Source organism: Gossypium raimondii, chromosome 11 (assembly GCF_025698545.1).
Source record: "Gossypium raimondii isolate GPD5lz chromosome 11, ASM2569854v1, whole genome shotgun sequence".
In the NCBI taxonomy this organism is placed as follows: domain Eukaryota; kingdom Viridiplantae; phylum Streptophyta; class Magnoliopsida; order Malvales; family Malvaceae; genus Gossypium; species Gossypium raimondii.
In genome coordinates, this window is record NC_068575.1 from 36913549 (window position 1) to 36925672 (window position 12124).

The 12124-nt window shown below is 32.3% G+C and overlaps 2 protein-coding genes and 1 long non-coding RNA gene across 3 annotated transcripts; 2 read left to right on the forward strand and 1 right to left on the reverse strand.

Annotated features, from left to right (window-relative positions):
* Positions 1-3131: 3131 nt before the first annotated feature.
* Positions 3132-3957, forward strand: LOC128034644 (uncharacterized). Its single transcript, XR_008190769.1, has 2 exons — positions 3132-3402; positions 3665-3957. It is a non-coding gene; the product is annotated as an uncharacterized LOC128034644 (long non-coding RNA).
* A 534-nt stretch (positions 3958-4491) lies between these two features.
* On the forward strand, positions 4492-5182 carry LOC105804028 (60S ribosomal protein L26-1). Its single transcript, XM_012636508.2, has one exon. It carries the CDS (start codon positions 4568-4570, stop codon positions 5006-5008), a length of 441 nt encoding a protein of 146 aa, XP_012491962.1. The 5' UTR covers positions 4492-4567; the 3' UTR covers positions 5009-5182.
* A 521-nt stretch (positions 5183-5703) lies between these two features.
* Positions 5704-9263, reverse strand: LOC105804027 (mitochondrial outer membrane protein porin 2). The gene is made up of 6 exons (XM_012636507.1): positions 9101-9263; positions 8906-8973; positions 6867-6977; positions 6700-6786; positions 6396-6604; positions 5704-6292 (listed from the first exon to the last, which is right to left on the reverse strand). Exons 1-6 carry the CDS (start codon positions 9147-9149, stop codon positions 5986-5988), a joined length of 831 nt encoding a protein of 276 aa, XP_012491961.1. The 5' UTR covers positions 9150-9263; the 3' UTR covers positions 5704-5985.
* Positions 9264-12124: the final 2861 nt, after the last annotated feature.

The window sequence follows — 12124 nt, forward strand, 5'->3', positions numbered from 1 at the left end:
TTATGATTTAGAACCCTACTGCCTTTATGAAGGTTTGAGTTTTGGTGATTTTGGTGAATGTTCAAAGCTTGTGTTGATCAAGAATAACAAAAAGGTATTCATTTGTCACAAAAGTGGTTTGTTATTTCTGTGGGGCCCTTAAACATATCAACCATCGGTGTTTCAAGATACTACATGATCTAAGGTGAAGACGCGCAGTGCCTAAGGAAGAGCCCACTCCGATGGCACATTAGCTGTGAAGAAGTATAAACGAATGTGGGTAAAAAAGAAGACTAGATATATACAGGTTTTATATTGTTCTCAAAAGTCTACCATTAATGGAGTTTGGTATTTTGATAGTGGTTGCTTTCAACATATGACGGTATCAATTATACTTGTCTAACTTTGTGAATTGTCTTGCTGGAAAGGTGACATTTTGAGATGGGAAGAAAATTCATATACTGGAAAAGGGAACCTTAAATGTCCTTGGGATGCCTCAATTAAAGAATCTATAGCTGGTGAATGATCTTAAAGCCAACTTGGTCAATATAAGTCAACTGTGTGACCAAGGTCTGCTTGTCAACTTTAAAAAAGACAAGTGTATTGTCACCACCAAATCTGATGAGAAGATTATGGAATGAGCCCGCACCTTTGATAATCACTATAGGGTGATCCAATCTATCATGTGTGATAGCGATGTTGTGTCTAACTTGAAACTATGGCACGAGAAAGTTGATCATATCCACTTTGAATTATGAAGTAGTTCGAGAAACTCCAAAATTAACTAGAACCTTTGTCAACCACATACCTATATTTGGTATACCTTTATTTTCTCATATTGTAGCTAGTATAAAAAAGATATTAACAAAATAACACATATTTTCTGATGATTTTTTTTTTGGCTAGTTTTGGAAAGGGGAGGAAAGGATTGTACAAATCTAAGCTTTAAATTAATGCTAGTTTTAAACTTATTTCAACTCAAAGGTCAATACATTTGTCATATTAAATCATCTATAATAAAATTACATAATATTTTTTAATTTAAAATATTAAAAATAATAAGTAAATAAGACATATATTCTTTTACCATTTCAAGACTATATTATCATTTAAAATCTTTAAGTTTACTTAACGTCTACTTTTTCATTCTCATTTATCCCAAAAAAAAAAAACTTTCATTGAAACATAAACCATCAATTACTCTCTATTGACACCATTTTTTTGATGAAAAACGGGGTCGACTTGGGTTTTGAAAAATAAAAACGGGAGTCGCCACCAATCCTTTTTGAAGTGTGATTGGGTCACCTTGAAAAATGTTGTTTTTAATAAATAATTTGATTTTATTAAAGCAACGGTTTTGGTCCACGAAATTTAGAAAACGGGTTCGAGAGTCGATTACGCACGAGGAAGGATTAGCACCCTCGATACGCCCAAAAATTGGTACCTAGTTGATTAGTTAATGTCTTAATGTCGAAAATTGGAAACTTAGAAGAATTTTAAAAATACGATCCTTGTATTAAAATGTTAAAAATTTTTGAGAAAAGGGCACGTTTCACGTCAATCGAGAAAAAAATCACGTCCCGTAAGTTAGGACACAATATCTAAAATTCTCGATACGAGAATGAATGCCTAAAAAATAATTATTTATTTTGAAAGAGTTTGATTATTTCGAGTTTAAAAAATAGGTCATATCCCGTGAGTTAGAACACAACCTTTTATTAATTCTCGAGAATATTCAAAAATTTTGATTGAAATGATTTGTATATTTTGATTTGTTATGGAGATTGAAACCCCGTAATTAGGGTACGATCTTCTCGCATTTCAAAATACAAAAGTTTTGTTTATTTTAAAACCATACTAAACAAAATTAATTTAACGTAAAATGGGGAATAAATGCAATATTAACATGTATAATAAAATGATAATACAAGCACCACTAATACAAGCAATAATAAAATAAAATACATAGTAAAAAAGTATGAAATAATAAATAAATACATAAAAGAAACTAAAGCCTTTCCTAAGAATAATAATGAACACAATGAATGGATTAACAAACAAATATCCAATAGAATAACATCAACTATCCAAATAACGAGAGATAGTATATTAAAAATTATAAGAATGCACGAGTTTATATACATGTGTAGAATAAATATACATATCCATTATAAAGTATAAGAAAACATAAGTGCATATATATCTAAAAATGTGTAAGTATATAAAATTATATGAAAATAAAAAGACATATAAATGTGTATATGTATTCATAAAAATAAAATATGTGTGAAATATAAAAATAAAGTAAGACAAATATATATAATGTAAAATATACATATTTTAATATATAAAAGTATATATATAAGTATGCATATACATTTGCGAAAATAAAATGCGTATATAGATGTATATGGAGATGTATACAAATTATAAAAATATGAAAATAAGTACATGTTTATATAAAATGTTTACATATAGATATATTTTACGAAATGTATGTATATATATATATATATATATATATATGAAATTACACATGCCTATATGTGTATATAAATCATAAAGTATGAGTATGTAGATATATATGTATATAGATTATCAAATACAAAACATAGAAGTATATATATATATATATATTAAAAAAATGTATGCACGTAAACAAAAATAATACGAAAATAATAGTGAAATACAGTAATAATAATACTAAAATGATCAATTTTATGATGAATAATCAAAGTACTAAACAGAGGGCTAAATCGAAACTAAATGAAACATTAGGGCCGAAATCGGTGATAACAAACACTGTAATGGACCAAATCATGATGCGCGCGAAAGTAAAAGGGCCAAAAGGAAATTAATCCTGGCCTCCAGAGCGCACCGCTTTGATGAGGACCAAATCGAAATGAGAGAAAAATAATAGGGTCAAAATTGCAAATAAAAAACTGCATTAGAAAAAATAGAAAATTCGGAAGGACTAAAACGGTGAATATCCCCAAAAGTCAGAAAACACGCGGATCCTCCCTTGGGTCGGGTCACCGCGCGGGTCAAAGGAGCTAAACGATGCCGTTTTGGCCATGGATTCTAAGGTCCAAAATGACGCCGTTTTTAAACCTTATAAATACTCAAAAACAACACAAAAAAAAACATTTCAGCCCTTATTTTTTCAGAAAACAGAGAGAGTTCTCTCTTTCTCTCGGCCTCTCCTCCAAAATCCGACCTAGGGTTCAGGCCTCCGCCGCGCCACCTCCACGGCCAATGGCCGGAGTTGCGCGAAATGGGCTTTTCAGTCCTCCCCTTTCGGCTTCCTTGAAGGCTTGGCCTTCTCAACCACGAGATCGAGAGAAAAAAAGAAGAGGTCGCTCCCCATGTTCGACTCCGATGACGGCGAAGAAGGGCACTGACGCCGGCCTTCGAAACGAACAGGTACCTTTTTCTTTTTGTTTTTATTTAATATGCAAAATAAAGAAAATAAAAAAAATAAAAGGGAAATGCAAATCTGATAGAAAAAAATAACCTTGAATCTATTTTTTCTTTTATTTCTTTATGCTAATGTGTTTTTTTTTACAAAAATCGGAAGCCCCCCCTTTTACAATCTGTTAATAATCGATTTTTATACCGAGAACAAAAACAAAACAAAAGCCTCCTCCTGTTGCTTGTTGCTGTTGTCTCTCTTTATTGTTTGCAGGTATAGGGCGGTGGAGGAGACGTGATGCAGACAGGGTAGCCTGCAAATGGCGTCGGCAGATGAGTAGGTGGTTGAAGGGACATGCGGCGCCTAGGTCAAAGGCTAGGGTTTTTTTCTGAAAATATTTTAGGTGTCTGGGCTTGGGTTAGTTTGGTTTTGTAATTGGGTTTAATGCTGTAATAGACTGGGTTAATTGTTAGTGGGCCGGGCAGAAATTGGGTCTGTACACTCAATATAATATTTATTTTAGATTTATAATGCGTATTATTTGATAATATATTTTATTTCAAATATTTCTTATGTATATTTAATTATATATTATTATATTTTTGTATATTTTACGTTCGTTCTATTATTTATGCTCGAGATTTAATATTGTCTCCTCTAATAATATTGTTTATAAGGTTGAAACTTACGTTCTCCATTTAAGAATGCAATATGTCTTATCAATTATCACTACACAAAATACTTGTTGATAGATTACATGTGATGTTTAATTTTAAGTAATATATTCAAAAATTAATTTACTTTAATACTTAAAATTTCCAACATCTATCAAATGGCACCTAAGCTAATAAATTATTAGTTTTTTAATATATTCAAAATAAATATCTAATAGCTTTGAATGAATTAATAAAATTTAAAAAAACCATAAATATATTAAATATCAAAACCGAAATTAGGTTTAAAAAATCTTAATCAGATAGGAGAGGGAAAAAGAAAATCCAAATCCAAGTTAGGCCACAACTCACAAAAAGGCCTAGAAAAATAGTCCTAAAGCCCAACAAATCCTAAATTTACCCTAGTTTCCACCATATATTCTCTCAATACCCTACTTCTCAAACTCTAGGTTGGCCGTCGCCGAGTCGAAGAGGATTCAAACCCCTTTGCCCACAGCAAAAAATGAAGTACAACCCACGAGTCTCCTCCTCTCGCCGCAAGAGCCGCAAGGCCCATTTCACGGCACCCTCGTCGGTCCGCCGTGTGTTGATGAGCGCCCCACTCTCATCCGATTTGAGGTCCAAGTACAACGTCCGGTCCATGCCGGTGCGCAAGGACGACGAGGTCCAAGTGGTTCGTGGGACTTACAAAGGCCGGGAAGGGAAAGTTGTTCAAGTCTACCGTCGCAAATGGGTAATCCACATCGAGCGCATCACCCGCGAGAAAGTTAATGGTTCGACCGTCAACGTTGGGATTAACCCATCCAAGGTTGTCATTACCAAGCTGAGGCTGGACAAGGACCGGAAGTCGTTGTTGGACCGTAAGGCTAAGGGACGGGCTGCTGCTGATAAGGATAAGGGTACTAAGTTCTCTGCCGAGGATATCATGCAGAGTGTCGATTAAGGTTGTCTTGTTTTTCATTGCTATGATATGCTTTGTTATGTTACAATTTACGGAGTTTGCAACTATTGGACATCATTTTTCATAGTATTTATCTTCATGTTATTGGATGAGGAATCTGGGATTTTGTAGACTTTGATAATGCTATTATATATTGCAATTTTTGTTTTCATTTTATTTGGTTGCATGATTAAATTCGTAGGCATGGAACTTATAATGTTAAATACATGGAAATGGCTGTGCAAAGAATCTGCTACGTTTAAACATTGTCTGAAACTAATGCAATAAAGATTCTATTTTTGGTCTTCATAATGCTTTTGTATTGTTTATCAATCATTTTATTCAAAAACTACACCAATTTGAGTGGTTTCTTTGAAATGCTACATCACTACCTACCGTCCATTCAATGCCTTGTGATATGGATATGCAGAGTTGAGCTGTTTCTCTTGAAAAGCATTGACATTCCATTGGGATAGGGATTCAAAGGGTTCATTTGCATCCAAAACGACATTAGATTGGGTGTTCATTGATAATCCATTTGTCCATGGGATTGGGATGATACCACTTGAAGAAAAGCCGAGCTTGAAACTCGAAATCCACCATTTCTTTTGGTCGAGGCAGTAGCCGGTAAGGGGACTGTGTATGGAGGAACTTTGAAGGCAACTGGAACAAATAAGCTTTTGTAGATCACTCAAAGGTAACAAATCAAGGCAGTTATAAAGCATTTACCAAATCAAAGAAATACTCAATACAAGGAGGCATAAATGTGCCAATGTCAAAATGGCTCAAATCGGATCAAAACTTCAACATCTGAATCATTGAAAGCCAAAAGTATCAATCATCCATCCACAGGAAATGCGAACCTAGAAATGAATATTAATCGCCTGTGGAGCAACTTATTGACACCCCCATTTTAAATCACCACAAAAAAAAAATCGTAATCAAATCTGTAAAAGCATCATTGGGTTGCAAATAATTGATTAGGGTTTCAGAGCAAAGGCCAATCCTAAGCGAGGACTTTTGTCCAAGGACTTGGTGTCAAGCTCACCAGAGACTGTCAACAATGACTTCGGTATGACTTCATGCTGCAGCAATGCTCCAAGCCTCCCATGATTGTTGAGCTTAGCTTTAATCAGTGTGAGATGATCAACAGCGTAAGCCCCTCCAACAGTGAACGTGTTCTCATTTGTTGAAAACTTTCTGCTGATCTCGCCCACGGCAGCGCTCTTCTTCAGGTTGTCCAGATAATGCACATAAGATGCTTTTATGCTGTCTCCCTTGTCTCCTCTGGATGTAAAAAAAAAAAAAAAAAAGAGGAAGGAATTAGTGCCAAAAGATTAGAAAGTGCTTACTTTCTATTCGATTCATGGTTTAGTTTATAAAAGCTTACAGAATTATGGAAGCGCATGAATCTGGTTTTGTCACACTAATACCAGCAGTGTACTTTGTAAAATTGCCTTTGGTAGGATCATAACCTGCCTCTGCTCCAAAAGCAATAGAGGGTGTGCCAATTGTTGCTGTGGCATCAACAACTGGCGTCTTGTACAGAGCAATAGTTGTTGTGAAGGTTGCATGGTGATGAAAATACTGAACCTCCAGCTGCAAAATAGATAGCAGATAGAAACTTCCAATTTTCAAACATCAAAACTCATTATCCTGAGAAACATTTCTGCTTATAAGAGGTAACTTCCTACCTTGCCAGCGTTATAATCAGGCACTTTGAATGACGCAATAGTCTTAGTGGAGGGAAGAATATCAGTGAATGTCATCGTCGTCGAGATCTGTCCAAACAATGTAAAAATTGTGAGATTCTCGGCTGAACTAGGCAAATAGTTTCCAGACCAAGGACGTAAGAACCTACATTAGAGTCGGTATCGACTTTGACATCAAATTGAGTGTTCTTGTACTTGTATAGTGCAGCAACATCCCCAGTAGAAAGTCCTCCTTTCTTTAGAGAAGTTGATGTGATGGCCTGAATTGAAGGAAAAAGGAAATTAGCCAATAAATACCAGTGGAATGTTTTGGTTTAAGAGAATCTCGACATCCTCTAATGGTTTCATCAAAGTCAGAACACGAGGATCCAAGTTAACTAAAATACATTAAGGTTCAGCATAGGGGTGAGCAAAACTCAATTCGACTCGAAAAAATCGAAAAAAAATTCGAATTTCGAGTTAAACGAATCGAGTTATTCGAGTTAATCGAGTTATTCGAATCAACTCGAATTTTTTTTTCCGAATTTCGAATTCGAATCGAGTTAAGTTTTCGAATTCGAAATACTCGAATAATTCGAATAATTCGAATATCAAACTATAATATTTTATATTTTTACCCCAAACTCCCAAACCTTTTTACTTTTCCCAAAAAACTTTTACTCCCCTCCCAACCCCCTAATCTACCCAAAATCTATTTCCCACCAAAATTTTACTCTCCCATTTATTTTTTCTCAAAATTTTACTCCCAAAAACCCTTAAAACCTTTTATTTTCCCCCAAAATTTTTACTTCCTCCCACTTTTCCCCTAAAACTTTTATTCTCTTCTCATCCCACCTCCAATCTATTCCAAACCCTCCCCCCTCCAATTTTTTTTTTAATATTTTCCCTCCAAAATTTTACTCCCCCTATTTATTTTCCCTCAAACTTTTATTCTCCAAAACTTTTTATTTTTCCCCTAAACTTTTACTTCTCACATTTTACTCTCAAATAAAAAATCAAAATTATTCAAAAAAAATCACTAAACATAAATAGTAATAATTTTATTTATATCTACTATTTATATTATTAAATTAAATTTCACATTTTATATTATTTATATTATTGAATTGTTTAGTCGTATTGAATATTTATATTAAAATTGAATTATTAATTATGCCATAAAATATTCGTGTTAAAATTTTATATTGGTATCAATTTTACATTTTATTTTTAAAATAACTTTTATTAAAAATCATATTTTTACATTTAATATATTTTTAATTCTAAAATACATAGTGACAAGAATCAAGATAATTGAAATAACTAAGCAAGCAAAGAAGCTAACCAAGTATATAAAAATTAATAAATAAATTATGAAGTGATAAAAGTTAATAAAAAATTTGATTAAGGTGGACAAATTTTATTACGATGGGTGACAATGGTTACAAGGACCCAAAATTATTTTTTAAAATTTAACTCAAACAAATATATTCGATTTGATTTGATTCGATTCGAATTCCATCTCACTCGACTCGATTCAAGAAAACTTCAAATAGTTAGGATGATAAAATGAGATTCGAAAACTCGATTAACTCGAAAATTTTCGATTCGATTCGATTCGATCGAATGCTCACCCCTAGTTCAGCAGATACATCAAGCAGCTCATCAAAAAAGAACCTAGAGAAGTAGAAAAGCATAGCACAAGATTAAACGGCCTCTTAGTTCCTTTCAAAGCATAACAACTGGTCAGACATAACATCAATTTCACCCAACAATACCTTGAGATCAAATACAAAATGTGCATAAATTCAGAGCAACAACCAGTATCAAATCTTGGAATTCAAAGATAATGCTGGTCCATGAGAAATTCGGGGAAATCACCTCAAAGATAAATATTTCTTTTAAATGGGTAAAAAAACCAAACAGGAGGAAAAAACAAGAACCTTAACTTCTCAAATGCCTCTACATTTTCTCATTTCCTTTTCAATATTTAAAGCAATTTAAACAAGTGAGACAGAAATCTGCTAAAAACCACAATTTTTTTTTAATATTTGCATTCATCTGAGCACCTTATTCAATCGACAGCAAAAATCAGTTGATAAAAGATCTAAGCAAGCAAAGCGGCAAAGCGGCATATCATCCAAGAATAACCTATCCAGACTATATAATCATTGTTTAAATTCAAATAAAAGAAATGACGTTGGCATACCACTCCAGCGCCAGTATAAGTGGAAACCGTGAACTTCTGATCCGACGTATAATCTTTGGTCAAGAGATCTAAGCATTCAAAAGGAGAAGAGAGAAAAGATAAACCGATATAAGTAAACGCAAAAGGAGAAATTCCAAAGTCGATAAAGAAAAAGATCGTAGGTGGAGAACGAAGAAGATAAGAGGATTTGGTTACCTTTGGCTCTCTTGCCGATATCGACGAACAGTCCCGGTCCCTTACTCATCACTGCCAAAGAAAAAGATCTCACAAATTGGGAGAGAAAGAATCAATTTTGGTTAAACAGAATCGCACTGGACAAACTTTTTTTGAAAAAAAAAAAAGATTGTGTGATTATTAGGTGTGATCCTTTCAGGGTTGGCGTGTTGTCCACCGTTGATTTTATTGACTTTTGCAAAAAAAAATATAATTATAATTATTAAAATAATCAAACAAATAAAACACATGATTAGATAAAATCCAATATAATATAAAGTAACACCCAAAGCTATACTTAAATAAAGTTGACAATTTCTTTAAATTTCTTATTTCATATTTGATAATATAATTTGTAATTACATACTATATTAGTCTAAAAAGTAGTTGATAATACATTTAAACATCATATGTAATTTTTTAAATTGTTTTTGTGCATATTTATTGGGTTATTTTCTCTTTAATATTCACATATGCTTATTATCCTTATCTGTTAGTACTTAACCGAGTTCATTATCATTTGACTTTGAATATTCATAATTAATATTATTAATATTTTCTTCTTCTATTTACTCTTCGAAGTATAGATCATGATAGAGGGTTGCGCGAGGATCAAGATCGAGTTGTCAAATCACGAGAAACTCCTACGAAAACGCTAGACGCTTGGATCTGAAACGAAACAGAAAATTAAATCTTAGCAGCAATATATCTATAATGGAGCGCCCAAAACAAGAAAGAATCAGCTAATAATTAGAACACGTATTAATATGGTTTCTTGGAAGCCAAGAAACGAGATCTAAATTGCACGAACGACTCTCCAAGCCGAATTTGACAAGGAGAACCCAAAACAGCAAGTTAAACTCAACGGATCAAGAAATCCAAATCTGAATAGGAAAATAGAATACTTGGACGGCAAGAAATCTGGAAAAATATGATTGACGGACGTTTCTTGATGCCAAAGAATGTTATAAAGACAGATCTTGAAATTTGGGAATGGCTGAAACGCAACAACAACAATTAAATTAAGTTAACCCACAAATCAGCAAAAACAAAAACAATTAAAGAATGACAAACAGCAAGAAAGATGAATAAAGTCCTAAGAAGCCTTGAAATCGAGAAAGATTTCACAACTCCCTTCAAACGGCTCTAATCTCCCCTCCAATGAAGAACAATGGCAAGAAGAAGGTTGAAGATGGCTCCCACAATCAAAAAGATTGTTAAAACTACTTCTAAAGAAAACTCAAGAGAAAACTCTTAAAGAACTCAAAGAGAATTTTCACTCAAAGCAAATCTGAAATTTTCAATGTAATTGTAATGTGTTTAATAAGGTGGCCGGCCATGCCTATTAATAGGCCTTCTATCTATTTCCTAATTTCATTAGGAAAACTTAAAAAAAAGACCTAATTAATAAATTAAGAGGGAAAGTCGGCCAAGGCATTTTAATGGGCTGCTTGGGCCGAATTTTTACATATAATAATCCTAAAGTCAAAAAATTAAACTTAGATATTTAAACAATTAAAATTTTTACAAATTGGGCCACTTTAACAATTTGGCCTGATTTTCAACTAAGTATGGTTTGACTTCGTGGTTGGGCTTGAAATCATCTTATTGGGCCTTGCCTTCAAGAACTTGGGCTTGTAGTTCATCTCCTACCGAAATTGGTTCGTTGATGCTCGTAACGGAGATCCAATGCGCTTTGGCTGCAAGATTCAGTTTCTTGGACCAAGATTTCCAAGATTTGAAATCTTGATTTTCTTGATTCTTGAAATCGCTCCAAACAGCAAAATTGGGCCAAGATTCGGTTTCTTGATTTTCTTGAAAACAATAAAGTGAATCTTGATTTTCTCTTTCTTTCGTGTACGCATCTAAGGCCTTGCTAACAAATTCCTGAATGGTCCCATTTAGTTTGGAACACATTTGTTTGGCCTTTAACCTCGTTATTGGGCCTTGTGGTAATTTGAGCCCATCACGTTCTTGAGCTTGGGTTGGGCCTTTGTGACTCGTATCAGATCATCTCAATTCAACCTATGATTGAAGTTATGAAATATGCAACATGTTGAAACAATCTAATCTTGATTTTTTATGTTATACTAAAGTGATGTTGATATGAGAAATATTTTTTTTAAATAACAAATATTTTCTCAACTACATTTTGAAACCTTTAATATCTTAAATTAAAGAGTTTATGAGTTGTGGTGTTTGTGTGTGACACCATTCTTTTAAATGGTATAATACTCCATGGTGTAGTACAAGAAAATCTTTTTATTTACACAATTATCATCGACCTTATAATATTTGAGTTCACAGTCTAAATAACAAATAATCAGTAGCTTCAATTATAAAACTTATATAAACTTAATTTTAGAAAAAATTTATACTAGATTATATTCAATTTTATAATATTAAAAATAATATAATATTTATAAAAAATATTTTTATGAATTGTCTAAAATTTTCATAGTAATTCTCACATTTTGTCATAACTTTAAAAGTTAGTTTTTACAAATAGATTATAATAAAAAAATTATAACAATTTTTATGAATAAGTATATTATTTTTATAATATATAACATTGACACAAATAAAATAGGTCAATACTTGTTTACCATAAATTTTTATAAATAAATATATTATAATACTTTTATAACATGTAAATTAATTTTTATAATAGATTTTGTTGTCATAAATTTTAAAAAAATTAGGATTTAAATAATATTTTTTCATAACTTTATAAAATATACAAATTACTTTCATAATATACTTTCTAGGATTTATAATATAAGTTTTTTTTGTTATAAACATCCCAAACGCTTGTACATGCCCATGCTTATAATATAATTTTTATAAATTGTATAAAAATAATTTTTTTAAAATTGAATTAGGTGTAATTACTTATGTAATTACTCTAATTTTCTCCTTCCTAAGACATACAAATAATTACACCCAAATCCAATTATTAAATAATTTTCTAAACACTACCTAAATATTTATAATATCTTAAAAGCT